Source organism: Peromyscus maniculatus, chromosome 2, assembly GCF_049852395.1.
Source record: "Peromyscus maniculatus bairdii isolate BWxNUB_F1_BW_parent chromosome 2, HU_Pman_BW_mat_3.1, whole genome shotgun sequence".
NCBI lineage: Eukaryota > Metazoa > Chordata > Mammalia > Rodentia > Cricetidae > Peromyscus > Peromyscus maniculatus.
Window position 1 is genome coordinate 34578022 of NC_134853.1, and position 27733 is coordinate 34605754.

Here is a 27733-nt window from a genome sequence, read left to right on the forward strand (position 1 = left end):
ATCCATAGTTACTCTTTAGAATCACTTTTAATCTCAAAATTACTCAATCACTATTTGTCCTCAGCATATCTTCACTGTCCCTAAACTAGTCTGAATAGAACCTCATTGTTACTCATGTGCATCCAGTCACTCAATGCCCATGATTTTCTCAACACCCTGAATTTCTTTCAGGCTTACATTTCTTTTGCTTGGAGATTCCCAGAAGTGAACAAACTCCTCCAGACCAGATGCATGTTGAAAAATATTCACACCCTTTCCTCTACATGTCAGAATCTGGAAATGTCCTTTGCTTCAGAGGGAAATTGACAGTGCAGGAGCCAGCCATGCCAGGCTAATTGGCTTCATGCTTGTTGTTCTGCACTGAAGTAGTACTTAGGTTCTATGGCAAACTTGGTAATAAATGATAGGATGTGGAAGTAAGTTAGCTTAGGTAAGAGTTGCCAGCAACTTTGATGCACTTCTCAAGTGTTCCTTTCATAGATTCAGAAAAATTGGCCTAAAACAAGATGAGGAGTCCAAAGAATGTTCTAAAGCAACCATTTGGCTCTGTGCTTTCTCAGAGCAGCATAGTTTTACCACTTCAAGCTTTATAGAATTTCAGAAATACGTGGGTATTTCCTTATGAGACCAGGCCCCTGAGTAGTATTAGAAAACATTGGCTCCTTATTAGCTGATCCTGAAGGTTTTTAGGTGCATATTTTGTAAAGATGTGCAAGTGTATCATGAGTATTTTGATTGAATTGAATGACTTTTCATTAAACTTGGCAGAATAGCTTGATAGTTAAGCTTTCATCCACACAGTCTTTTCTTTCTGACACAATGAATAATGAAAATTGATCACTTGGTTTTGAAGGTTTGGGATAGATGACTTTTTTTTTTTAGAAACTTGAACTTTTTGCTTTTAAATAGTGGAATGATGTTCATAATGTAGGTGATCTTGTTTCTTCTACCTATGGGCTTCTACGCTGGTTCTGTCTTTGCATAAGAATGGAAGAGAGAACTAAAGACTCTTACCCATATTACAATGAAAACAGAACAGACACTGGGTGAGATTAGTGTAGCCCTGCAGAGCAGTCACTTAACTGTTAGTGCATTAGAAGTTGCTGTAGCCCACCCTGTAGTAAATGCAAGCTCTCAGGTTAACCCTGGCAATGAAAGCCCTGGGCAGCCTGACTGTTGGTATGAAAGGTAAGTCTGAGAAGAGATAAAGGGAACAAATCACACAACAGATCCATTTCCAGGAAGAACAAAGGAAACACAAGCAATCATCTTCCTTCATAATATCCCTACACCCTAACCCACAGCATCCACCGTGGATGCTGTGGGTCAGCTTCCTCAGGCCCCCACATAGAGGCAGAGTTTTTCCATACAGGTTAGTATCCTGCTCGAGGACACATAGCTGCTATGGCTAGGAATAAGGTCTTTGTGACTATGGGGTTGGTGTCAGCCATTCTCGGATGCAAAGGTTACTAGTTAAGGCCCGAGGAGCAGGAAGACAGAGTTGATAGGAGATTGAGATTCAATCCATCTCAGAGAAGTACACAAACTCCTTATCATCTATATAATAAGGGCTAATTAATAGTCACTGTACAGCTGTGATGGAAACTATATATTTGATGAGATTGGAAGTGCTTGCAAAGGAAGAAGTTAAAACTGGTTTAACCACAGTGGCATTAGTGTCATCTATGGAGAGCTTGTTAGGGTACTACTAAAAGAATCCCATGATGATCGGAATGTATAAGCATAGTACATTTGTTTGTAAGTAGTCAGGACATCAAAGCCATTGCATGATAGCCGTACCCTGAAAGTTAGAGGCTTCTCTCCATAAGATTCAAACCACTGATATGATGTATCACAAGACATGGTCTAGAGAAATGGTTAGGCTGATAATGAAAATCTCAGGTTGCAGCATTAGCAAAGGCAATGAGTCCCCAAGTAAATGTTCTGCTAGGACAGAAATACAATGAGAACATATGTGTGACTTCAAAGTAGAAGCCAGGTTGTAAGCTGTGGTTTGTCTGGAATTCTTTCTCCCCTACTCAATGCCATGCTATTCCAGCAATGCAGTGCATTCTTTATCACTCCAGTTCAAGTCACAGGAGCCAGAGGTGACAGTGGTCCCCCTTTCCACTTCAGTTCTCTGAACTTCTGGGTAGCAACACACAGACTTAGAAAGCAGAAGCAGAATAGCTATGTTCTTTTCCTTGCCTGTATCATAGGCTGGCTCTGCCTGTGCAAGCATGTTTCCAATGCATTCATAGGGTTCAGCATGCAGGGTGACTGCTGCACATTAGGAGGTGCAACCTTGAGCCTGGAAGATAACAGACAAGTGTTCCCCATCTAGTGCCTCCAGTCCCTCCTGAGCAAAAGAGGATGCTGTGGATGTGGAGGAGTGGCATGATACTGGATCCCGGTGGCTATGCATGTGACTAGCCTCATAACTGTTCACATTGTCTCCATGCATTTGCTCCATGCTTAGCTTTTAAGGTGTTTCATTCCATATGGACTTTTTCTTCTGGCTCAGGGATTGAATCTAAGGTCTTGTATCTGCTATCCAAGCATTTTAAAACTCACCTAAATCCCCAGCTCTGTTTGCATCCAGACAAAACAGCAAAAAGCTGGACTAGCTGCCCAAAATTGTTATTTCTTTAATTACAATAAAGAAAGAAAGAAATGCAGCTTTTAATGTTGGACCAAACAATGCAGAAATGGAAATTTTATTTTGAAAATTATTACTCCTTCTTATTATTAATATGATGGATTTTCTAAAACATGCCATATTAACCCATCAGTATGATAAACATTTCTATTGTTTGTTTTGGTAATCAAAGGTCTCTATAGAAAACTAGAAATGTGTGCATTTTTCTTCATAGACACAGAGTGGTAACTTTGCATGAATTCTTTGGGGTTCTCTCTCTCTCTCTCTCCTTCCCTCCATCCCTTCCTCTCCCTCTCTCCCTCTCTCCCTCTCTCTCCTTCTCTCTTTCAGGAGCAGTTTTCTGGTTTTCTTTCCATGGTTTCCATAAGAAAAGATGCCATGTTCTGGTCCAGAGCCAGTGACTGGTGTGCAGTTCATGTTCTCACTCAGATGTCTCTTGTGTCCCTGTTTTAAGAGCCTCACATTGCCCACTGTTTCTCATCACTGGCCAGCCTCACACAGCACTAGATGTCTTTTTTCTGTTTTTAAATAGAAGAAATAATGACTACCTAGTTTGAAAGGCTCTTTGGGATTATGGGTTTGGTTAATATCCTCTAAAAACAATTTCCAAAAACTGTAGTAGAAGATTATAAATGACTTTTTATGTGATTGCATCCCCTGGTGCTTTGAAATGAAAACACAATAAAGAATATAAAAGCCTTTGGTCAGAAAAGCTAATCCTGAGTTGATGCCATTTACATTTAGATTTAAAGAAGTCAAGTCTATTTATTCTTTCAAACTTTGCTGCAGGTTTTAAATTGAGAAAACATGGAAATTAAAAGTCCTAGTATGGTCATACACATGGTGAAAAGTTGTAATGCCTAAATTCAGTTGACTTCCAAGAATACTAACTGTGATAAACATAAGGTATGGGCAAATGCAGTTAGTTATGTTTAATGAAACAACTTTATTGAGGTAATTACTAATAATCTAATAATGGTTATCTAATATGTGATCCATGTAGAGGGAATTAGGGTCATTAGAGTGTAATAATGCTCCTGCTGTGCCTTCAGATCTGTGAATACACAAACATACATTACGTATAAGACAGCCCATGACTTAAAAATGGTTCAAGTTAACGCTTTTTTTCTTTGCTTTATGAGAATGCAGAAGCAATATGAATTCAGTAGATACCACAATTGTGGTATTTATTTATTTAATGGTTCCAGGGATAGAAACCAGGATTTTGTGTGTGCTCTGCAAGTTCTCTGTTACTAAACAGCATTCCCAGCCCCCAGTCCTAATTTTGAATGTTGTAGTTTTCTTGGGCTTGCAACATGCAATTCAGTCTTCTCTGCGATACTGGGCAGCGACAACAATTTACAGCTCCTAGTCAGCCATGCAATCATAGGCAGAAGCAATCAACACTCTGCAGTGTGTTTTGTTGCTAAGCTGGTATGTTTAGTAGGTTAGGTGTATCCCATGTATTATTTTACTCAGTTGACAATGATTTTATCAGGACATAACTCCATTGCAGGTTGTGGAACATCTGTAGCAGTACAGTCCAATTCCCACCTTTTATGGGTAATAGAAAATAAAGCAGTATATCATAGTAGAAAGCTCTTCTACTCAGAATCCAGACCTTGGTTCTATTCCCAGATGGTCCATGTGACTAACAAAGCATCTATTTCTTCCATCACGATGTGAGAAATTCAGATAAATGTCTTTAGGGAGCTTTCCAAACCCAAAATTCTAGGACTCTGTGAGCTATAATTCTACTTCAAATGACAACTGGCCGTAAGCCCATAACATGGGATGCCTTTTACGACGGTTAGAGTAGTGGGAGGCCTGCTGAGCCCCTGGAAGCAGCTCTGGGACAGGGTGTGGTGAGCTAAGAAAATCCAGCCTGATGGTGAAGAGTGGGTCAGGATACCATTGCCCTCTCGCTGTCTCAGCCAGGGTCCAATTGCAAGCCTTCAACCACAAGGATATGGAAGAGGCCTGTTTGGGCATGTATAGATTTTTGTTTTGCAACTCATACAGAGGGAGCCTGCTTATATAGAGTCGGGCTCCCGGTTCCCAGCCAACCTATGTTTCTTATATTAAATACAGTCTTACAAATCAGAATATTGAGGAATTGGAGACAGCATTTGGATGATGGCACCCTTACCATTCCTGTCTGTACTTTTGCTTCTTTTTCCTCTTAAGGGCTTTGTTTGTAAATTAATCAGTTGCACATGTGTATGTGCACACACACACATACTTGTTTTCATATGTACAGGTACATATGTGTGTGCCTGTGGAGGCCAGAGGTCAACCTCATGTATCCTTCTTCAGATGCCATCTGCTTTACAGTTTAGACCCAGTCTGTCACTGAGAGTTGGAGTTTACCAGTTAGGCTAGGCAGGAGTCTACCTGTTTCCACCTCCACAGGTGGCATGGACTAACGGTGCATGCCACCACACCAGGCATTTGTGTGGGCATTGCAGACTGAACTCAGGTTCTCACGCTTTCATGGAAAGCACATAACTGACCAGGTTATCTCCCCAGCCCGTCAGCCGGCTTTCACCTACTGCAAACTTGGAGTGCATCACCCTCAAAGCACTCATGAGGGCCAGGAATGTAGCTCAGTGGTAGCATATTTGTGGAATGCCCCAAGTCCTAGATTCCACTCAAAGAAAAAACAAGCAAAAATCCATCAAAACCTTGTTTGAAAACTGAATCTCCTCCCTCTTCTAAAGTCTGTCACTTCCTTTGGGAAGATAATTTGCTTAATGAAGCAAGTATGATTTGAGTTTTGTTAATTAGATAATAAACATTTTTGATGATCTAATGCTGACCCTAAATTATGGGGGCTCAAAGAGTAACCAGGGTGTGTTTAGGTCACCCACTACCTAGTGTAGTCCATCCCTTACTATAGCACTTGTCCAGAAACCCAGATCCACCCAGGGGAGCCCACAGGTGTGTGTGTGTGTGTGTGTGTGTGTGTGTGTGTGTGTGTGTGTGTGTGTGTTTGTAAAGGGGCAGATTATAAGGAATTGACATTTAGTTAAATTCCATTTAGTTACAGAGGCTGAGCAACTCAAAAATCTACAATTGGCAAGCCAAAGCCTGGAGAGAGCTACTGACAAGCTTGAGACTTTAAAAAAGCCAGTGTTTCTGTTGACTACGAAGGTAGAAAAACATCAGTGTCACATTTTAGCACCAGACCAGAGCAATCAGGCCTGCAGTAGGTTGGATATGGCTCATGTATATTGGGAGTTGTCTGCTTTACTCAGTTTACCTACTCAAATATAGCCATTATCCATAAGTACTATCAGAGACACACCCCAAAAAAAAGCATTTTACCAGATCCCTGGGCACCCAGAGGCCCAGTCAGTTAACTCCTACAATTAACCACTATAACCTCCACAGTCTTTTGAGCATCCAGTGACATTCCAACAAGCTTATCACTAAACACTCAATCTTCTGGGACATTAACAAAAGTCCCCCATTAGACCATGGAAATTCTGGGTGATGTCTCAAGAGTGTAGAGATACAAGTTAAATAGCTCTTTTCTATAAACTTGAGATAAAAGGTATTCCAACTTTCCCATTTTTTCCAGATTTTGAAATGTGTGTGTGTGTGTGTGTGTGTGTGTGTGTGTGTGTGTGTGTAAGAGAGAGATGATCTAAATGTAAGCAAGACACTCACATTTCATTTACTTATATATCAATAATCAGATGGCAATTTCATATACTATTTTTAATGTGCCTACATTATTTTTATTGTAGAAAGATGTGTAGAGTTTTATACTTGTGATGTAATTGTGGTGCTTAAAATATCTCAAATTTAAAAGCAATTTGGCTTTCCAACTTCCAGATTAGGGATATTCAACCTGAACTGTCACTAGTTGCAGTAACACTGTCTTCAGAATTGGTAGCTGACTTACCATTATGACTCAGAATATGTTGATCTGCTCTGGTGGGTGAGTGCATGTGCAAGTCAGCCATGGCTAATACCAGAAATGCCTGGTAGAAGCTGTATCTAGTGTCTAGTCTAACTGCTCTGCCCCTTTCTATGTTCATTTATATTATTCAAGTATTAATAATAATATCCAACTCTTAGTAGTCAAAAAATTAAATTAGTTAATGCATATCAGTAGATAAGTTTATTGGTAGAAGGAACATGGAATATACAAAAAAAATTGCAATGTTTATAACTGCATACTTTTTAATTGTGAAATGCTATTTCAGCCTTGGCTCAAAATCACTTAACTTTGGTACATTTTGAGGGAAAGTGTTCATCCAGAACAGTAACATGAACATATTCAATTAGCCTACACTTTGGATAGATTAAAACCAAAACTTCAAAGCTCTAGCTGGCTAGGGGATGATGCCAGATTTAGAAAATGAGTTTGAGAAGATGAAATAGAAAGTAACACATTCTAGAATATGCATGGACCACAGAGCTCTGATTCACTTCAGTACTTCTGTTCCATTTAGTTTGTCGTAGTCAAAAAAACTGTCCATATTTTAAGTGGTTCTTTGGCATTTTAACATAGAAAACATTTGCAAACAAACCAGTGTATCCCACAGCAGGCCATGTTGGAGAATTCCCTGTGAAGCTCTTTGTCAGAATTTGAAGTGTTGGATATGTGGGGTGATTGGTATTTAGGGGAACTCACCTGACTGATGGAACATCATCCTTTGGTAAATCAATAGGACTCAAAACCTCTGAGCCAGTTGATGGAGCAGCTGAGTCACACAATTCTCCTCTCCACTTGTGCTAACCTCTGGATTGCACAAACAACCATGTAATTCAACAAAGGATCTTGTCACCACTGAGATAGGTCGTGTGCAAGATATGAAATGTGTCTTTAGGGTGATACATGAAGAAATCCTTTCAGTATTTGAGATGAACCTAATGAGTGCTCCAGTGTCATTAGGGTATGGTTGATATATTGTGCACCCCAATAAACTTATCTGGGGGTCAGAGAACAGAATAGCCACAATTTCAAACAAAGAGGTTAGGCAGTGGTAGCATGCGCCTTTAATCCTAGCATTCTGAAAGCAAAGATCCATCTGGATCTCTGAGTTCAAAGCCACACTGGAAACTTCCAGGCATGGTGACATATGCCTTTAATCCCAGGAAGTGATGGCAGGAAGCAGAAAAGTATATAAGGCATGAGGACCAGAAACTAGAGTCTGGTTAAGTCTTTAGGCTTTTAGCAGCAGTTCAGCTGAGATTCATTCTGGATGAGGACTCAGAGGCTTCCAGTTTGAGGAAACGAGATCAGCTAAGGAATTGACGAGGTGAGGTTAGCTGTGGCTTGTTCTGCTTCTCTGATCTTCCTGCATTCACCCTAATACCTGGCTTCAGGTTTGATTTTATTAATAAGACCCGTTAAGATTTGTGCTACATTTGGGGGCATTTTACCACTACAATTCACTATTGCTGAATATAGTAGAGGCTCTGATACCTCTGTGGGGGGCCTGTATAACCTTATAGGGTTAGTAATCCATAGGTAATGGAATAGAATGTCTCTGACTCATGGCTTTCCGTTTGCCTTCATCAGTTTAGTGGAATGTAAAAATGTTCATTATTTTCATTAACTTGTACTTCTATCAGTGATTGTTTTGTTTTGAAAAGTAGATTCTCACATTTGCAAGTTCCTCTGTCTGAAAAGCCGGTCACTAAGCACATATCCAGACCTAGTGTTGAAGCTGATTATATTGGTCCATGTGATGATTACCTTAGGAAAAATCTTCCTTTAACTGAAGAGGAATATTTTCCCCGTTTACCAAGAGACTCCAGATAGAGGCAGATTGAATGGAGTGATTCAAACCCAGCATCGCCAAGTGCACTCTGCTGCTGTCAATGCTATGGCTTGTTTCGTAGTTCTGCAACAGGGCTGCCCTGTGAATACCCTCCTTCACTCTTGTTCCTAACTTGCAAATATATGGGTCAATTTGTATGCATTGGCCTGTTTATATTCATTCTATGTATTTGAAAAATTTCAGGAAAAGAAATTTGATCATGGTACCTGTATGTTATTATTTGTTTTCTTTGTTATTCTTATATTCCGTTCTTAGCCACGGTTATGGTGGCACATGCTTTCTTCAAATATTACTATAAATTTAGAATGCTTTTCTAATCAAAAGGCTGTTAGAGTGAAGCCAGTTTTAGTCCATTATGAAACTCTGCACTTTTTCTTTTTGGAGAGCTTAACTCAGAATGCACGGGGCTGCCCCTCCTTGTATTTTCCATTATTTTTTTTCTTTTCAGAAAGCATGCCATTCATTTAATACTTCATTACAGCCCAACTGCAGTATGTATACATGGCGTGCAAAATGAGCCATTTTGTTTTAAAACAGATTGCAGATGAAAGGAAACCATTCATTTCTTGCTCGCTTGCTGTAATTACTAGAGCACTAATTACTCCAAATCACTGACACGCAGGGTCAGGGAAGATGACAACAGAAGCATCAGAGGAAAGATGTGGCTCACTGACTGTGACAGATTTCCATATTCTCAGCCATGCTATTTTTTATGGCTACTGTTTTCCAGTTTTGGGGGGGGTGGAGAAAAACACACACACACACACAGTCAAGATTGCTCAATGTTTACTATTATTTCATTCGCAGTTTGACGGTGAGAACATGTATATGAGCATGACAGAGCCGAGCCAGGACTATGTGCCAGCCAGCCAGGTGGGTTAATTAATCTTCTCTGCCTTGTTTCAAATTGTAATTAAACAAATTCAAAGAGTTGCATTGCAAATGAGTAGCACTATCAGTAACTGCCGCAATCAGGAATAATCATAATTTATAAACAAAGCATTTAAGCCTTGTTTCCAGTTAATGAGATGGAGCTGATAAAGCACCAGCTTTGGCATTTGTTGGAGGATGCTACCTTGCTTCCCCTCCAGAATGGCAAGCAGCTGTTTTGCCAGCATGAGCTTTCCTAAACAGTTGTGTTACCTTTAGGAAATAAAGTCTTTACAGGTGCAAGTTATTTGTGTTTCTGACTGTGGATGAGTTTATCATTGTAAGCGACACATGCCACCAATAGCTTCAATTATCAACTGTTTAGGGCCATTTTCAAACACGCATTATGTTCATCACTGAGGTATTATGGCTAGTGAGTTCTAGATGGCTGCTTTTAGGACTTTCTTGGGGGGCAGGGGAGAGAGTGGCTTTTAGGTCCCCAAGCACAAACATGATTGAAATCTTTCAAGGGCACCTTTGTGTCCATTTCCCTAGGAAAGGTTGACAAGGTATTTAATCATGAGAAGTGACAACAAAAGTGGAATGGGAATGTAAATGGTTACATTTATAAAAGTAAATGCTTGCCTATTTATTTTTAGATACTTAAAACCGGGCCCTCTAATCCAGAGAGGGCAGTTAAAGCAAAATTATAACTGCCCTAGGGTGCCGGGATAACATAGAATATCTGAACACTATAAGCAAAAATAAATAAGCGAATAAATGAGAGTAGGGAGAGTTCACGGGAGCATTTTGTGGACATGAACCTATTTTTTTCTTCAATGGAAAAAAATCACATTTGCCTCAGATTTCAAAAGCCAGCTGCTGAAAGCATAAACTCCCAGGTAGTAGTTTTCAATACCTATTTATCTGCCTGAGTTCGTTTGATCACTGAGAGGAGAGGGGTGCAAAGTGGCTACATACAAAGCCATTTTCTTTCATGGTTGTTGTCAGAAAACACAATCTAACGCAATAACAGGAGTGTTCTCTGTGAGCAAATGTCCTCTGCTTAACTAAAAACAGGCAGGCACATGTCTCCATGAACTCAGAATTTATTTAGAAGTCATTGTGACCACTGCCTTGTCTGGCATACATTCTGGACACTCCACTATATTGTCCAACCATAAGATCATCATGAAGTTCAAAGACCCAGATTCTGTTGGCTTCCATTCTATTGAGAAGATCAGTGTATGAACCTCTCTGAAAGGCACGCTTTGCATGTAGAATTCTTTCTTTACTGAATTCATTCTGCTAAGTACCCTCCAGGACCCATAGGTAGTTCTGAATCGGACTGTTTGATTAAAAAATGAAAAATGTTACTATTAATTTGCTTCTAACCATCAATCCCAAAACTGTACTGACAAGTTTAGTATTACTATTAGATTAAAGCAAGCCAGTACCATCTCTTTGGGCCTTTAGGGTTTTGAAGTGTGAAGGCTAATTGAATTTGTTTGAAACAGTAGAAACACAAACTCAATAAATGATTACTGTTATAAAGCAGCTGCTCACTCGCAGAGAATCATTATGTCCGTCTTAAGGAGTTTTGGATAAAGGATGGCAACTTCAGAATATATGCATCTTTGCAATTCAGCTCCTTAGATTTCTAAATTTGACTATAGTGCAGAATATTAATACCTTACTAAAATCAAACAAACAGCATTATTTTTTCTTAATATTTTCATCAGGAGTTCTTAAGAATGTTTCCAATACAGTGACTGTTTACAATGAAGGAATAAAGAGATCCAAATAATTTTGTGCTTTCTAAAGATATGGCATCTTTGTGAGCCAGAAGCAAGGTATTTTTTTAAATAATGCAGAATGTATGAAAATGTTTTGTTTTGTTCTTTTTTAAAATGAGTTGTTTTAAAAATTAGAACAATGAAAGACAGTACATACCCTAGATGCAAATAAACTTCACATATTACCCAAGTCAATGGCCTTTGCTAAATTTTATACTTAACATTCTTTTTGTTTCCTGCAATATACTGTGTTCAAGAATTCATTACTTGGTGTTCTTTTTGGGAATTTTAATCAAACTATCCTTTAGGCAGCCATAAATAGAATCTTAGTCACCCTGTAGGAAAGAAAAGAGTTTTGTTCCGTTTCCTACCTAACATCAAACAGCTGCGTAGTTTAGTAATCCAGGACAAGTTGCCTCATTGCATCACTCAACATTATAATTCCTGTTTAGTTTTCAGCTTGCTTGGTGCCTGCTGTGGGACTTACAGACTACGTTGCTAAGTAGCAACATATGGAACAGTGTTTTTGCTGTGATGCTTCTGCAAGCATATAGCATAATCCTGAACTTGAGATGATTTTTATAGAAAGCCTATGCTGGAGCTGCTCCAGAAATGAAAGTACACTGTAAAAATTAATGATATTCTTTCAGATAGTCTCAAAGGGCTCCTTCCCCTATCCGCTGAGTGCATTCTCTACCTCTTAAGCTAGTGTATACAGACTCTTAAAATTTTTTGCATATGGCTTGGTAATTGATAGGTCTTAAATTGAATACACCAGGATCATGAGACTGACGAGCATGTAAGAAAAGCCTGCAACATTGCCACTGCACCCTGGTGCCATACTTGAAAAACTATTTTCTGCTCTAACAGGTGTAACTGTTCTGGGCACTCAGGACTTGGATTTAAACACCATTTCACTTGTTTTAATCCTGAATGCAATCATTTTACTCCATGCAGTGCAATATTTCTGTTTGTGTGTTTCCAAACCCTGTCCAAAGGGACCATTGTTGCTGGATAGCTCTTGACCTTGCAAGATTGTTCTTGTCCAATTTGAGGGAAGATGTGAAGAGATTATAGGAGAGCCAGGTGGGAAGGGAACAACCTTCTTGTCATGCTTGAGAGAGTCAGCAGAGTTAGACTAAGACACAAAGGAGCAGACACAAAGAAAGAACAAGTCAGGAGATCCAACATGAAGTCCATTGTTAACATACTTAAGATCTTCCCAAATGAGTAGATGATATTATTGCCACACACAAGGATAAGGGCTCCTCTGTGATGATGGCCACATTTATCTGTTTCACTGTAGTAACCATCATTTTATGTTGATGTCCCACATTGTACTGCATATCTTGAATAGATACAAAAAAAATTATTTTAAAATTTATCTAGACTGCTACACCAGAAAGCATGCCATGGTGGTGCTGGGCTTCCTGCCTGAGCTGGATTTCCACCAGAACCTTCTCCAGGTTCTCAGATACACCTTCTGTGGAGTGCTCCTTACTGCTTACCACATGAAGCTCCTCCCTGGCTCCCAGCTGCAGTGTAGTACCTTCCACAGCATCTTAGATGTGTCTTGACTTGCCGTGTCAGTGGCCTTCTGAATTAAGTGCATCACAGGGATGGGGACCACCTAGTTGTCTTCATCAGTGCTCTCTGTGGCCCCTGAGAGGGTCTATCCCTGGCTGTGCATCATTGCTTCCCATTCTTTCTTCTTCTACAAGCATTTCAGGAATATTCTTTTTCACGGTACATCTTCCTACTCTGTTCCCTGGTGTCCACTCCTAGGGACAGCATTGAGTGTGCTCCAGGTCCCTGCTTCTGCTCCTTACAGTGACAGGTCTGTGTGAAAAGATGGGGAGGATGAGTGTTTTTATACAAGGAAGAGGAGTCCCTTGATGGGGGATTTTCAAAGTTTTTTTTTTCCTGATATTCAGTAATGGAGGCATTTAGGTTTCATGGTTAAAACCTTTTTTTTTTAGAAACTGTTTCATCCCTGCCATTGACCTTCAGAACACTTACTGTTTTCTGTTCTATGTGATTGTCTGCCCCACTCCCATGCCACCCACCCTGCTTCCAGCATCCTTCCTTCTACCATTTCTTCTTCCTTTTCATCAGCTGCTTCCTCTTTGGGGAGTTATACTTTGCTTGAATGACTTGTTTGTACTAATTCAGAGTCTAATACTGAACCCTAAATGTTAAGCTGCCAGATCTAAGAGCATACTCTACATTCTTCTCAGTTTCTGATCCATTTTCTCTCTGCTTCCTTCCAATCTCCAATCTGCACTAGCATACTGTCTTTTATCTGCTATCAAACTCTCAAGGTCTCAAAAATGTAGTAAAAGCTATGCTTTAGATGACTGTCCCTAGAGGTCCAAACGTCACCTCCCATGCTCTTCTGGATAATAGTACTATCTGGAAGGGAAATAGGGCCAAGTGGGAGATCCTTAGGTCATAGAGGACACACCCTTAGTGCAGATTGTGGGACCATAAGCCCCTTCTCTCTTGATTTCAATTGCTATCCAGCAGGCCCACCAGTAGCCTAAAGCAATGGGGCTGTCAGCCATGCACTGACACCTTTAAAACTATTCACCAAAAGAAACATTTCCCTCTATAAGTTAATTGCCTCACATGCTTCTTTATTCAGGAGGCTAACTGAAACAATAAAGTATAGCAGCACTGTTTCCCTGCGGTAGTAGTAAGCCCTGACCCAAACTACATTTCAAGTACAAATGAAAATCCCGAAACATCTGTGCATGTGGGAAAACTCTACCTGGGAGCCCCGGTTTGGTTTCTGACTCTTCTGGGGAACTGTACCTGGCAGATTCCAATTTACCATTTCTTCAAGGTGCAGTGCATGCCCTCCAGCTTTCGGATTCTCACACGTCGAACTTCTTTTTCTCATACTGACAAAATCACTACCCAATCTGTGAGCACAGTCCTGTGTAGGCTTCCTCATCACTTGGACCATACTCACCCAGGTAGTGTGGACTCTACTTTTCCCCCATGACTTTTGAGTCTTTTTTCTTCTTTCAACCACACTGTTGTGCTCTGATCACCATCCTTCATGAATTCATCTAACCTGCTCACTTCCTCCACCTTCTGCTTCTCCTCGGTGTTACTGGGAGGTGGACCTCAAGGTCTTGGAGGTGTCTCACATCTTTGCTGTGGAGGAGCAAACTTCTCACTCTGTGGCACAAGACCCCCCCCCCCAGTCTGGCCTTGTCTTCCCTGTATGGCTGTGAACCCTTGAAGGTGTGACTTGTTGCTCTTCTTTCTTTGAGTCTTCTGTGCCTGGAATAATATTTGAACTGTCAGAGTTATGCAGCGCCATTTGTTGAAAGATAAGTAAATAAGTAAGCATATTATGTGTGTTTGTGTCACATTGATTCTCTGAGATTTCCATTTGCAAAGATTCTCAACCTTGTATTGTGGAAACGTAATGTACCTCAAATTACTTGGTTTATTGTTGTATCACCACTTGTCTGGGGATAAGCTAGGACATATTTAATCTGGGATGCCAGTGTCCCCTTCTCCTGGGAGAGTCATTTCAAGAACAAGACTTGCAGAATTAACATGACAGTGAGTTAGACAATCACTAGACCCACACAGCAGCAACTTGTTGCAGTTTGTAGCTAACAGCCCCACAGTGTGGCCACTTGGCTCTCCAAATTCATCTTTGCACCAATATTTTCTCAAAACATATTCTTAGAATTATGTTCTAAAATTTGCAAACATGCCAATGAATCTCTATTTTGTAATTGTATGTTTTCCTAATAAGAAAACACTGTAGTCGATCAGAGTGTAAATGAGACATGGGAAAGGAACCTAGAAAGGGTGGTATTTTTTAAGAAAAAAAACTTTATCATGGACCATAAAAAGTCCATAATTTTGACATAAATTTGAACTAAAAATTAGACTGATTACTTTTAGATTGATTCCTTTTGGAAATTTTTCTGGAGTAAAGTTGACTTGACTTTTTGACCATTGGCCCAATAAAATGATGAAGCTGCATGCATTGAGTAATCTAGTTAGCCCAATAGAGTCTGGCATCTTAACAAGCACAGACTAGTTACTCAAACCAGTCTTCAGTATAACATTCACATGATTACTGTGCAGTCCCTGAGGTATTCATTACAAGACAAAATTGCTCCTGTTGCCTTGCATACAAGCTGAGTTTTCAATGGGAAATGAAAGGATGCCTGAAAAAATAGGCCACCTAATTAAGTTAAACTACTCTAGCATTTGGCTTGACATCTTCATTACTCAAAATTTAAAAGATGCCTCACTTAAACGTACAAGTTACTATTGTTTATGTTATTTTATTCCTAAATTGGCTTCTTACATAGAAGTCTGTTTCTCTGCATTATATCTTGAAATAGCTCACATATTTCTTCTACTTTATGAAAATGTCTTAATGGTAGTATGGATACTGAATACAGACACCATAAAAATAGATGTCTTTAAGCTCATGCTTATTAAAGACACATCAGTCTTCCTACATATTTTCTGGATCATTTATGTACCAGTATAGTTAAACTTAAATTTATTATTATTATTAATTATTATTTTATTTCATTTTATTATTATGTTGCTGACTGTTGACTCTGTTAATTACAATGATGATTCATGTGTGAAATACAAATTTCTTAAAAATGTAGATAGACCATAAAATGTAGGCTGAAATCCATTTGTCCCGGAGAAGTGTTGTGTTTCAACCCTGCCAGCAGAGCTATTTCAGGAACATTTTAAAACATAAACACATGTGAAGCTCTCCATCCCCTGATTGCCAGTTTCTGCTCATTGACACTAATGAGGCTGCTGACAGGTTAAATGTTGTGTATCATATACATTTCCAAGCAGTGGGATTTGTGAATATAAGACTCATTTTTTACTTTCAGAAAATGAATGTTTGTTGCTGGGCATGCTTGAGCATTTCATTATAATTGTCTAATAGTCTGTTTTTTCAGGCATTAGGGAAATGCATCTCAGTGATAAAAATTATGAAAACACATGAATGGAGCAGCATTAGTGGTAAAAACAGATCCAGGAAATGCCAAGCTCCATTTGGAGCTAGGTTTTCTCCATGGGAGAACCTCTAGAGACCACATGCCATGCAGGCAATGGAAAGAGGCCTGTGCCATAGAGCTCAGCTGACCATCACACAACAGCATTTGATACAGTTTGAAACTAATTTTTTGCCTTGTTCACAATTATACTTTGAATTTCTTTTTCTTTGACACATAGATGAGTATGACTTTTGTGATAAAATGTGTGTGTGTATAACACACTATATTTTTGGACACTCATAATAAACTTGTCACCAAAGAATGCCTAAAAACATAGTGGCATTTCAGTGTCAGAACAGTAGTGTGTTGAGTCATGATGCCTGTGTATACCAACTGTTTCCAAGGCAATTACATTTTGTTCTAAAAATCACTAAAACTTTAATATGTCAAGTAGGAAATATTATGCTCATTTTTAGTATAAGTACAATGCTAAGGCCTGAGGGATTTTTTTCCACTCACCCCAGGTCTCTGGTATTTTCTGCTGTCCCCTTACCTGCCACCCCAAACACCTTTCAGAAGTGTTAAGTTTCCCTAAGTAGTTTCAGTTCCTGGGTTTGGAAACAGAACTAGCTGGACTTCCCAGAAGTTCAGAGGTTTCACTTTAATTTTTATTGATTTCTGTATTTTTCTATACTTCATGTGACCTATATTATTTAATAGTTTAGATACTTAACATATTTTGCAGAAACCCTAATAGGTTGGCATTGGTTAGTGGATGTCTTGGATTGTGTTCTCCATACCGACCTTGCTGTCTATGGGCTCTGGCTATTGATCCTATCAACAGGAAATCCCAATAAGTGACTGCAAAGACCAGCACCACATTATTCCGATGGGGCAGTTCACCAGATCTCAGAGGGTCACAGGTTGAGACCAACAATGGGGGCTTTTCTGGATACAGCAGGAAGGGCATTCTTTAAGAGCTAGACCTACTGTGAGTTCTTAGGTCCTGAAATCACAAAGCAGAAAGGTTTGGGAGGACACAGGGGTGATAGCTGGTGGCTCCACACAGCCCTCACCTGTGGGAAGCTGAACTCATCCTTGTCCATACTGGAAGGAGGACTTCACTTCTGAAACTGTGGACTTAGCCAGTTTCCCAGGTCCCATGCTCTCAGGAGGGCAGCTTAGTGATGCATAGCTGTTTACATTAGCCTCTCTGTTGAGGAGACAGTCGCAAGGCTGGCCATCTTACTCAGCTGCCTTTGTGTTCCATTCACCTTCTCCTTTATTTCTTATGCTCTGAAGCAGATGATGAGTTTTAGTAGAACATTTAAGTTTGCTGGAAGCTTTAATATACCCCTTCCTTGTGTCAAGAAGGAATTAGATTCATAAAAATGAAAGTGACTGTCAGCCATGCTTTCTGCCAGTGAAACCAAGGTAAAGCTTTGCCAGCATCCCCTTCAATCCTTACAACCACTCCAGGGGGCTGAGACAGTTTAAGTGACATGGAAAACACCAAAAAGCAAATTTCACATGAGCTGTTCAGGCTTGGGAAGGTTAGCCTCCATCTTTGTTAGATGAGGCTTCATTTTATTTGAAAATTGTGTCACTTGTTGGCATCTTAGCCTAAGTCCTTTCCCGAATTAAAAGAGCTGCACAGTGTCACATGCATGGGGTGCTTTGAGAATTACTGGGTTCGACCAGATGAAACAGTAGCTACTTGAACTTTTTAAGCAATAAAATCAGCAAATGCATTTTTGTTCACATATAAAATCCTTGTTATTTCTGTAAGGTGGCTACTTGCAGCATCAGGATTTGGTTTATCATTGGTAGTGATTGCTTCCTCCTCCTCTTCACTAGACAAGTCTTGTCTGCACCACCACAGATATACACTGCAGACAAGGAGACTGCAGCCCCGAAATGCTGATGGATTTGCTTGTTTTACACATACTTTGGAACAGGAGAAATCCATACTTTTTAAAAAATTTAATAATTTAACAAAATTCATTAGATTTCAACACACTATCTTAAACATGAAATTTTCGTAGCATTCTGTGATTCCATTTAAGCATAAACATAGAACTCTAGAATATTCTCCTAAGGAAATAAATGGATATGATTCATCACAGTGATTCATAACAGGAAAACTGGGAACAGTCTAAATATTCAAAATTAAAACATGATGAAATAAATTACAGAATGATGAATAATATACATAGATTTGAACAATGGTCTAAATAGTGTCCATTAGCATTAAAAGTCATTCATGATGTTATATGTGAAGAGGTTAAATTACACAGTGTTGAAATAAATGTATCTTACAGGTATTGACTGCTTCTTGTGGACTAGGGCATCACCCATAGCCTGTACATTTCTTTCCTTTTTCTTATTTCACCATGACAACCTCTTCATGAGTTGACCACTATTGTCTCTGTTGTATAGACTTGGGATTTGAGGAGAAAAGAAAGTGGTTGTTTTTACTAAGAGGTGATCTGAGATTTGTGTCTGGTGTTTCTAACTCCTAAATCAGATCCCAGTGATAGGATTTTCCTTATTAAAAATGAAAATAAAAGGTCAAAATGAAATATCAAGTGTGCAGTAAAAAGGCTCTAGGAAGACATACATTTCAGGACTGTTCTCCTTTTTCAAAACTTGATTTACTTAGATTACTTATAAAATAAAACAATTTGTAAAACAAGATCTCTGAGTGTATTCAGTCATAAGAACTAAAAAAAAAAAAAACTGTTGAAAAAGTATAGGTTACATTTTACCTAAGATTATATATTTAAAATTGAAATTAAATCCTTCATTTAGCCCAGTAAACAGCAAACATGGAATGGTGGTCTGTCACTGAAAATCAGGTGTGACCCTGACTGTGGTTTTGAAGGAACTCCTCAGCTTTCCCTCATCACCCATGTGGGTAGTAGGAGCATATTGTTGTCAGGAAATCAGTTATTGTTTTTGCTTTTGTTTTCCATTATTTATGACAACTACACCCCATGCTTGGTTTTTAAAATGTCCTCTAACATACTGTGAGGACACACTAAGAGGAAGCAATTCTCTTTCCCATTCCAAGATCATTAATAAATAATGGCATAAGAAGCCCTTTGCTACCAGTAACAGCCATGAGAGACAGACAGTGGGTCAGGCAACCAGGTCCCATGCACATCTGGTGTAAGTGCTGGCCTTGTGACTCCCAGAGTGCTTGAAGCTGTACCTTATTAATCCAACCTCAGCTCTTCTGACCTCAGCTCTTCCAATCCTAGCTCCTAGATTCTCTGGGTATGCTTAGTTAGACCCCATTTCTGGTTTCACACGGGCTTTGCATCCTGATTTTTCATAACCAAGCTGTGACCTTATACCTAGTGCTAGCAGAGCTCTGCACTGAGCCAATAACCCACTTGGTTTTGGTTGTTGATACTGGCCTTTCTGGGGAAAGCCTTACTTTGAGCCATGACATGGTCCTCCCTCATCACACTTGGACAGAAATATCTGATCTACAGGCCCTATGATTTGTGTAATCTACTGATAGCAACACTTCAACATTCCCCGCTCTGCGCAATTCCCCTTCCATCGCCTTCTGTGATCACCTAGTTTGACATTTCAAGCATATGGCCTTTACAGGGGGCTTAGATTTCCTATTCTGCCTCCCAATTTGCTCCTTCCTACAGACTGTGTTCTGATTTTTTTTTGTAGCTCAACTTGCTTTTTGCAGAATGTCTTAAACATCAGAGTAGGCATTCAGCAAATGTTTCCATACTGAATGAGCATTGACTATCTATTTTTTTAACAAGGTTCTAAAAATTAATGAACAGAAATAAAATAAATGTTATGCTTTCTGCCAAAAATTTTATTTTGATAACTATTGTTTGAAAAATTAGTAGATTGTGTGTTTTTAAATGAAGATGATTTATTGCTATTGTCTAGCATGTGAAGAAAGACAAAAAAAATTGTTTTCAGGATCGTTGGCTTGAGCACATCAATGGCACTGTTAGACAATTCTTGCTGAGTGTTAAGATGATTTATGTAACAGACCAAAGCTTTCCACAGTAATACATTATAGTCTCAAGCTATCAACCCTTGTTCATACAGACACAAAAGAATCAGAAAAAAGGATCTAACTCTGAAGGCCTTCTCAAAAGAAATTAGAGATTGAGTTGATGCTGTTCAAAGCCTTTGGGGAAAATCACCTCTGCCATGCAGTGTTTTAACTTCAGAAAGTATATGGATTATATTTAGAGTTTTTTGTTTAGCTTAGTTTTTTTTTTTTTTTGGCTTTTTTTCCTGCTAAATTTCTCAGCTCACTTTTCTTTCCATTGAGTTATTTGAATTACACAGAGATAATGCTCAATAATAGATGATAAAACATGTTTAAACACTGGCATTTTTTCTCTCCTTGACTTTTAGGAATTATGTTACAGATTAAAAATTAAGGCATCCTGTATACGTTTGATGGCAGTAGTATTTATTTATCTTTCAAATAAAGTTCTATATGAGAACCATATTTTACAGCACTATAACTCTAGCCATATTTTTGGTGTTTGCATGACTGCATGAGTCCATCACATAATTTAAAGATGTGTACAAGATGCTATCTTTTGAATTCTTCTGAGTTATGGGATTTCTTGTCACCAAAGATTGCATAATGATTGCAATATGTGGTAAGGACCCACAAAATACAGTGCCCCACTGGTAGAGAATTAGATTTTGCAAAGTGAAGAAAAGACAAAAGCTGGAAGAAACTCTTTTATTATTTGTTTCTGGTTGGCATGAATTAACTCTCTAGCTGGACGATATGAAAACCTGAATTCTCTTCAGTCCAAAATAAAGTCAGTGAAATTAACATTCCATTTGCAGAAGAAATGATGTGGAATGGGAATGCAGAATAAAGACCAGCCTGTAGCAAAGGAAATGTGGGCTGCAGATGGAGAAAATAATGTAAACAGGATACTTAGGGCATGGACTATGTAAAGCAAAGTGGCTCAAGAAGTGAGCACCTATGCAATTAAACAGCCAGGAGATTGAGACCTTCCAGAAATTAGGCAAGAACTCTTTTCCTGTTACACTGAAATGGGGGCTGGAGAAGGCTACACGTGTGGAATGGATGTTGGCTCTAATCAAATGACTAAAAAGGCATGCAAGCAGATCAATTCAAAAGTTGACCAGAAAGTTCCTCTGGATTTTTCCTGACCCTAGTCTCTTTGGTTGTAAGCTTAGAATTGAACCCTTTCCTTAGCAATTTGCCTCTTTGCCAAAAACTGCTCTGGGAAGACCTCCACACACACCCAGAATTCAGGACACAACCAGGAGGCTGGCAATATATTGCTTGTGCATATTTGGCATAGTCGTTTTGGCTTACAAATTCCTTCCCCTTTGGCCTGGATGGTAACTCAACAGTCCCAGGCTGCATGGCTGCAGGGCTCCGTAAGGAACCAGGTTGTTGGCCTTTTCCCAGTAGGTCAATCCCAGCATTTCGGTTTTCTTTGCACACTCTCTGTTCTCTATTATTTTATCCTTTGATTTAAAACATGCAATTTAGGGACTGAGTCGATAGCTCAGTTGGTAAAATGCTTGCCCCACATGCATGAAGACTGGAGTTGATCCCCAGTCATGGAAAGGCCAGGTGTAGTTGCCTGTGCTTCCTAGAGTGGGAAAGATGGAACCAGGAGAATCATGGGAACTCACTGGCTAAACAGCCAACTCAATGGGTAAGCCCTAAGTTTAGTGAGAGACCTTGTTTCAAAAGATAATTTGGAGGCGCTGGAGAGATAGTTCAACCCTTGAGAGCACTGGCTGCTGTCACAGAGGACCCAGGATCAGTTCTTAACACCTAAGTGACAATTAACAAGCATCTGTAAGTCCAGTTCCAAGGTATCTGGTGCCCTCTTCTGGCCTCCTCTGGCAATGCTGGCATAGGTTGCACAGACATGTAGGCAAAACACCCATACATATAAACTAAAAATAATAAATCTTTTTGTAAAGGTGGAGGATTGAAGAAAACATCCAACATTGATCTATGGCCTCTACAAATACACACACACACACACACACACACACACACGCACGCACGCACGCACGCACGCACACACACACACACACACACACACACACACACACACACACATGTCCATACAAACACATGCCTACACCATAGACCCTAGATGCAAACTTACCTGTTGGACTCCATAGTTGCCAATCTTTCCAACATGCTGTGACAACTCTGATTAGTCTCTGAAGGAATCATTACCATATGCAACCTGTCCACTTCTCATCAGATAGCTAGGTGGCACTTTCTCAGTAAAATGTGCAAATACTCCTTTTTGAGGCTTTAAAAAAATGAGTTGCAATAGCCATGGACTCTGTTATTTACAACTACAAACTTACTCTCTTGAGGAGGATACCATTTTTAAATTGCTACTTTAATGATTTAAACAATCCCCTTGCAGCCTGAAGGGTTCATCTGTTTTTTTCAAAATTAACTGAGCCTCATGCTAGGACACCTTGTCCCACCCCGGACTCAACAGTGCTTGGATTCTGCAGGACACAGTGAGGCCCAGCACCTGCATTGCCCTGGGAGCTCCTTTTGTTTGTACACAGTGAAGAGCCTGTAGTCAAGGGGGTTTTGAGTTACTTTGCATCACTGGATTGTCATAGATGTGCTTAGATTAGTTTATTTGCATGCCTATTTCTAACTTACCTTTTATCAAGGTAAATCTCAACACTAAATGCAAAGTATAGGACTGCATTTTCCCTCACTATCCCTAAGTACTTTCTTCTATTCATAAAAGTGACTTCCACATTTGTTGGGAACAAGGGAGATATATGATTTAGATTCTGACCTCTGATATAAGACTATAGATGGTGACCAAGAAGTCAATACCACTTTGAAACTCCATACCTATCTTGTTCTGCATTCTGTACCAGACCCCAGCCCAAGGGACCCTCCTAGAACATGGGATAAACTCTTAGGTAACCTCTATTTCAAGCAAAAAAAAAAATGGTATTATTGCCTTATAGGAATATGGAGACAATAGAAAGGATCACATGATCATTGTTGCTGGGAGGGTTTTAGAATGGTTGACTGCTTGAAATCCAGGCCACAATGTGAAGAGAAAAATAAATGAGAAACAGAAAAGGACCATATTAATGTGCAAGCACTACAGCTCGTCCTGTATCAGCAGGATGGCCTTACCTTAGTCTTTTCAGGCTGGTCTTTCTGGAATGTTCTGTTGCTATGATCAGGATTCTCACTCCTTTCAGCAGACCCTCTCTGAGGATGGGGCATCAGACTTGCCTTGACTTGACCTCAGGCTCCCTAGCTGTCACCCCAGGTGCCCTGATGAGAAGCAGAGAATTAGGCTCCAACAGCTCTGAAAGCCAGAGATCATAAACTCTGCATTATGAATCATTTGTTTAACTCTGGAATGGTAAGGAAGCCACTTGCAGACCAGGTCACAGGACACTCAGACACAGGACAATGCAGTCACAGACTGCAGACTCCTCTGTCCAGCCCTCCTTGGTCTGTTGGACCCACCACTCTTCTCACAGGACACTTTGGCTATTTGGCACAGTGTGAGATGACTGTTTCCCTCTGTGCTATGAACTGGCCAGGGCAGTCTTGGGAATATAAGATAGCTATTTAGGCCTGTGAAACTGCAATATATTCACCAACTTAATGTTTTTAAAGACTCAGTTTAGTAATCATTCTTTCATTCATTGATTCATGAATGCATGCATTTGGTGATCCTCTTTTTTATTCATTAAACAAATATTTAATGATGATTCTAACAAGCACTTTCATGTGGAGTGAGAATAAGTACTGAATCACACCCTATTGTGCTGTATCCTCTCAAACTGCAAACTGGGTATAATATAAATCTCACTTATTAAACACATCACAGATAAGGTCTGGAATCAGGGTATACTTGCCATGTCATAGAAGCCAGTGTTGGAGGTTAATTCATTTCCACATATAAAAAAATTAGTCCTCCATTGCACTTTTTAAAAGTTCTGGCAGATATGGACATTTAAACAATCACAATGGTACTTTTATAGGGCTTCAATTACTTTCTAATAGGCTCATGGCAAAAACCACATCATGGCTTCTAATGTAAGGGACAGAGCTGCTAAGTAACCTTATGTTGTTAAAATTCTTGACCCACATAACTGTGCATTACCAGTTAAGTTGTGGAGTCTGTGGTTTTGGCATATAATTGTACGGATTAAATAACCTTAATGTGTAATTACATGAAAATAAACCATGTAGCTTAGCTAAATTGCAGTGCAATTGTTATCACCAAGTGTAAGTCGATACCAATTAAACCTTCCTTTAAAACTCCACAAATTAAGATTTAACTACCGAAGAAACTCTAGAATGTAAAGTCATGGTATACCCTGGGTGAAATATCCCTGAGTATTTTCAGAGGGTTAATGGCACTTCTGAAATTAAAACCAGCTTTTTCCTTTACCTCTGTATTAATTATGCCTTATTGAGGAAAGTTTCAAACAGGCACCAATTAACCTCTTAAACACTGTATTGCAAAAATTATCTGCAGTGCTGGTAGAGAGAGAGATTGTGAATTCTTGTGCTTATGTCAAGTAAATATTTAATCTTGGTGGGTAGGATTTGGGACAAGGAAAAAACATGCTATTGATATGTAATTTTGTATAACAAAGGTGCTTTGTATTATTCAGCCAGATAAAATGGTAACGATTAGCCCTGGAGCTCAGGTACATTAGACTTGCATCTGCAAAGCCCTGGGTTGGATCACAACAAAGACAGAGAAAGGAGGGAAGGAAGAGAAAAAATGGCCTCTTTCCTTTTCTATTCATCCCACATATATGGACTAAGTCAACCACTAAGGAACTTCAGGACTCCAGTTTCCTCATCAGGAAAAGGAGGAATAATAGCCACACAGAGAGAAAGTAGTTACAAGGTTTGCATAAAGACAAGATAGTGAAAAGGCCTTCCCTGTACTTTATATGGAATAGTAGTGACTAAATATACATTCTTTCTCCTTCTTCATCGGGCCGTTTTGTATCTTATATTGAATACTCCAACAATGAACTGCAAGCTAAGTCTGTATGTCCAGGTTAATCAATTTTGTAATTTGGACACAGGTCACTAACATGCTTTTTGTACATTAAAAATTACACTATTAATAAAAGACTTTAGTAGTGACTAAACATTAAGAGTTGGTGGCTTCTTTTAAGCAGAATGTTGTATATTTAAAAAAAAATTCTGTAAAAAGGATGCAAATCTCTCCTGCGCAGAGTCTTCAGATGATACCTGTGCATTCTTCTCTGTGACCACCTCCAGACTCCAGATGTTCTAAGTAGCTCTCCTTTTAATTGTGCCTTCTGACGGCACCTAAACAAACACATCAGAACTTGTTCAACATTTAGCAAGTGCAAGTTGAAGATTTTCTTTCTGTTAGACAAATAGACGCCATCTGGAAAAAATAACCCGAGGCGTTTGGACAGGGAGGCATAAAGCTTATTGGCTGAACACCCAATGAACACAGAACACTACTTTCTTTGGCTCCTCTGCTCTGCCTGTTCGTTTTAAATCTTACACACTGTAGCAGTCACTGTACAGTTAGACAAGAGTATCTTTGTAATTCATGCACACAAAAATTGAAGGCCCCCCGAATTTGAAAGATTGACTTGTAAGAATTATCTGAGCCAAAATGTTTCTTCTCATATTATGACACCTGTTTAACAAAATAAGTTCTTTCTGACCCTGTATATTGATGTTAATTGCTAACAATGTTTATTTTTTCTATCATTTTCAAGTTTTACCACTTTCTTTTCTTAAACAGGCTTGTGTTCATATAATCTTTCTTTTCCTCTTCGATCTTTTCCTGTGTTCAAGCTACTTTATAAAAGAACAGCCTCTGATGTGCCAGTGCTGTTTATCTTACTGATTAACTTTTATTTAACAATTAGTATTATATAATATTAATATTGTTTATATCTTTCACCATGGAAGGGATTGAATTTAAATGGCTGCAGTGCTATTAGCCTTTAGAATAAAATTAAGTGTTCTCTGAAGTTGTGAGAGCAATCTTCATTTTTATTTGGATGATAAAATGGCATTTTAAAACTATACCAAACTTTCAGTGAACACACCCTTTAGCACAGGCTTAACTTACTTCTTAACTAATAACTTTTTAAAAAAAAAAATTATAAGCAGCTAGGTTTTCAAACTGAAAAGCAACTGCCCCAGACTTCTGGAATTCATTTTTACTACATCCCATAATCTTAGCAGTAGGGAGTCTAATGAAACATGTTTGATGAAACAATTTTATAAATTGCCTTTTTCCCCACAATTCTCATGAAAAGGGGTATTCAGGTAGATTAATACTCTAGAAAATTTTAATGAGATCATTGAAATCTGTTTGAGTTCAACTTCCTAGGAAAACAAAGCCACATTACAGAAGCAGGTATTACACCAAAAGAGTATGTCTCACGGGCAGAGGATGTCTCATGGGCATCTTCTTCCATACGTAAGAGAGACAAGCACCAGGGTGAACCCAGTGTTTGGATATCTTAGTCAAATCTGTGATGCTTCTGGTAGGTATATCCACAGGGTCCCTGTGTTCCTGTGCGTGACAACAGTGAACAAGTGGACACTAACTACCATCTGTGCTGCTCCTGTCTTTTCAGTCCTACCCTGGTCCAAGTCTGGAAAGTGAAGACTTTAACATTCCACCCATCACACCTCCTTCCCTCCCTGACCACTCTCTGGTGCACCTGAATGAGGTCGAGTCTGGGTACCACTCTCTGTGTCACCCCATGAACCACAATGGCCTGCTCCCATTCCATCCACAAAACATGGACCTGCCAGAGATCACCGTGTCCAACATGCTGAGCCAGGATGGCACACTGCTCTCCAACTCCATCTCTGTGGTAAGGATGGGCTTGTCTAATGTGCTGGGCCTGAAAGTCTCAGGAAAAGCAAGGGACGGCTCCATGCAAGGATCTTTAAGTTGTGTTAATGGCCTTTTGAAACCAGGGAGAGGTTTTAGCTATAGCAATGGTCTCTGTAGATCTTGTAATTTCCTAAAGTCATTTTATATTTTATATTTAAATCAGTGAATTACTTGTGTAATCACTCATATTTGTCAAAGTACTAAACACTGTTGATGATGCTGTTAGGAAAAATGGCTTGCCAGATTTCAGATAAAAGGTCACTATAAATGGTATTGCTTCTGGGCTTGTGTAGGGTTCCTAGCAACAAGTAAGATCCCTGTCTCTTCTGAGCAGTGCCTTATGTCAGCCTCAATTTTGTTATTTGCTCTCTGAAATTCTACACGTTTGCTTTGGAGAGCAGCAAGGAAGCAGTTGTTTTGTTTCTGTTTTGGAAGTAGAATTCTGCTGATTGAAATGATCTCCATTAAGGTGTCTCAGTCAATGGGACATTCTGTTACTTTGAAGTGTCTAAAGATGAAAGTCTTATCCCCTTGAAAATTAGCAAAAAGCCAAGTTCTCAGGCCCTCCTGCAAAGTCTGGGCATCTGTATTTCTAAGGAGCATCCCATAATTAAGAAACACTAGCTTATCAAGAAAGTATTTATTCTAGCCGGGCGGTGGTGGCGCACGCCTT

General features: G+C 39.4%; 1 protein-coding gene across 4 annotated transcripts in view; it reads left to right on the top strand.

Annotated features, from left to right (window-relative positions):
* The window catches only part of Tox (thymocyte selection associated high mobility group box), a 310327-nt gene that overhangs the window by 142325 nt on the left and 140269 nt on the right, over nucleotides 1–27733 (top strand). For all 4 annotated transcript variants that reach the window (XM_042270875.2, XM_076563936.1, XM_076563935.1 and 1 more), the window contains 2 exons: nucleotides 9265–9330; nucleotides 26795–27037. In XM_042270875.2, coding sequence (XP_042126809.1) covers nucleotides 9265–9330; nucleotides 26795–27037 — 309 coding nt within the window. The remainder of the gene's footprint in view (nucleotides 1–9264; nucleotides 9331–26794; nucleotides 27038–27733) is intronic.